General features: G+C 43.8%; 1 protein-coding gene across 1 annotated transcript in view; it reads left to right on the forward strand.

The window, feature by feature from the left end:
* The window catches only part of PRDM13 (PR/SET domain 13), a 10,136-nt gene that overhangs the window by 7,460 nt on the left and 328 nt on the right, over nucleotides 1–2,348 (forward strand). The window contains exon 7 of the mRNA XM_014311996.1: nucleotides 1,063–1,248. Coding sequence (XP_014167471.1) covers nucleotides 1,063–1,248 — 186 coding nt within the window. The remainder of the gene's footprint in view (nucleotides 1–1,062; nucleotides 1,249–2,348) is intronic.

Raw genomic sequence — 2,348 nt, forward strand, 5'->3', positions numbered from 1 at the left:
GGGCCCGGAATCCCGCTGGGCAGGCACCGCATCCCGATAGGAGCCCGCATTTCAGTGGCCATATATTTTTATTGTACCTTTGTGTCGAGAAAATTGTGCCTTTTGGAAACGATTTTTTCTCTGCGCTCTCCCATCACTTGCTCCAGCGGTCTGAGCCGTGGGGCTCAGCAGCAGACCCGGGTCTGCGAGCGCCTCTGGCACCTGTACACTTTATTTGACACCTCACCTGTGCTTGCTCGGGTCCTAATAAAGCAATACCAACAGCTTTTGGAAAGACAGAAAAAACCAGGCAACAAAATGCCACTCTTGCAGCACGGAAGAGGTTCGCATAACAGGTGCACCATTTGATCAAATTGCAATTATTTATAGCAGATAATATTTGAGTAACAAATGTAACATAAATATTGAAAAGCATGACTCTAAAAGCACGCACTATATAATTTTAAAGGAAATACACTCTCTGTTTGGTAGAATACAAATGTGGTGTATGTTTGTTTTCTAATGAACGATGTACAGTGGATACAGTATTTTGGTCTTGGTTACAGTTTGTCATGCGATTTTTTAAAAAAAGAAATAAAGTTACTGACAAACTACTGTTTGCCTAGTTGTTCGTTAGAGGTGCTGTCAGCAGGATCTCGTGTTTCTTCACAAAGCTTCTGATGATTGGAAGCTCAGACCCATCTATATACAGCGTTTTTGGGTCTAGCTCTTAACAATTTGCCCCTGAATAATATGTCGCCTGAGCATTTTCCTCTCTCACTTAGCAAAACCAAAGGGCAAAAGTTCCATATCCAATCTGTTCTTCTCTATGCCTAAGATTTTTTTTTTTTTCTATTTCGTTTTGCACAGGGCGAAGGCAGAGCTGTTAGAGGCTGGACATTATTAGTCTGTTTTTATCGGTTTGCACTCGGTCAAACGTGCCACTTTTGCAAACACTCTTCTTTAGAATCTTTTTTATTTTTATTTGAGGGGAAAATCTTATTATTCTTTGGTATGAAAAACCTGAAAGGAGTTCAACTTAAAAAAATAAAGACCGTCAGAAAATTCTGTTTCCCCTGACAGCTCCTCCAACTCACCAGGCAAAAGGATGCAACACTGCCGACAGTGACCCGCCAGCTGTGACCCGCCAGCTGTGCGGGTCTGCCCGCTCAGGTCCGAGCTGGAGCTTTCCGTGTGCCCTGGGGCAGGCGGAGTCAGGAGGGAGCCACGCTTTTTGGCTCGGTGTGGCTCACAACCCTGAAGCAGAGGGTAAATCTCTTTGACTGCTCGATACACTTAGAAGACTGTGAGGATCGAGCCCTATTTCAGTCCGGGGTGTAGGCGATGCAATGTAGAATACAAACAAATTACTTTCAGTATCTGTGAGAATTTCAGACACAAAGCTGATCCTTCGTTTGCTCACTTAAGGTTATACCGTGCTTGACAGCAATAGGAAGCTGGAATTCAAATGCTAGTCTTGAATTTCCTTTAAAGTTTTGATGCTGTAGTGTTGTTTGTTTGTCTGCTTTTTTTTCCCTTTTTGTTCCCTCCCCCCCGTCCCGCCCACCTTATTAGGGCTTGTGCACCCACTTACTCGATTCATTTTACCCCAAGACACAAATTGTCTTCCTGACATGAAAATAAATGGAAACCTCCTCTTCTGCAAAGAGGGGGATCTTTTAAATCTCTTGCGGAGTTGAAAATCCTGTTGTCATTCATAGCACCGTCAGCAGGACCTGGAATATCTCCTGCCTGTTCTTTATTTCAATACATTTGTCTGCTGCTTTCCCAAAGGAAGGCACCCACCGTGGAGCTGCTGTCGGGGAGGGATGCACCATGTGTGCTGTGAGGTCGTGGAAATGGTATAATAATTCAACTGTGATACGGGAAATATTTTAATGTCTGTAAAGTTTGTAAGTTTTAATAGAAATGTTCCATCAAATCGTAATACTTGGGCCACCCTCACAACAACAACAAAAAAAAAAAGGTACTCCAGAGAGTCAATTTGTGGGAATTAATGGTCTGTATATATAATAATCAGTCTCAGAGTTAAGAAAAAACCCTAAAACTGAACTAAATATAACCAACATCAAATAACCAAAGCCGAGGAAAAAAAAAGAAGGAGTATATGGTTTATCTGTTTTTTTTTTATTTTTTTATTTATTGTTTTTAATTGCTATGCAGCGGCTAAACCGAAATAGAAAGTACAGGCGGAGACACGGGGGGAAATTCTGCCACATTCACTTTTAGGGCCACATTCCTGCGAGGTTCCTAGCGGAGCTGCTGACCCCTCCAGCGTGGGTCCGCGGGTGAGGCGCGGTGCCCGGCCCGGGGTGCAGGGGCTCGGAGTGCAGCGGCCCGGGGCGCAG

Source organism: Geospiza fortis, unplaced genomic scaffold (genome assembly GCF_000277835.1).
Source record: "Geospiza fortis unplaced genomic scaffold, GeoFor_1.0 scaffold53, whole genome shotgun sequence".
In the NCBI taxonomy this organism is placed as follows: domain Eukaryota; kingdom Metazoa; phylum Chordata; class Aves; order Passeriformes; family Thraupidae; genus Geospiza; species Geospiza fortis.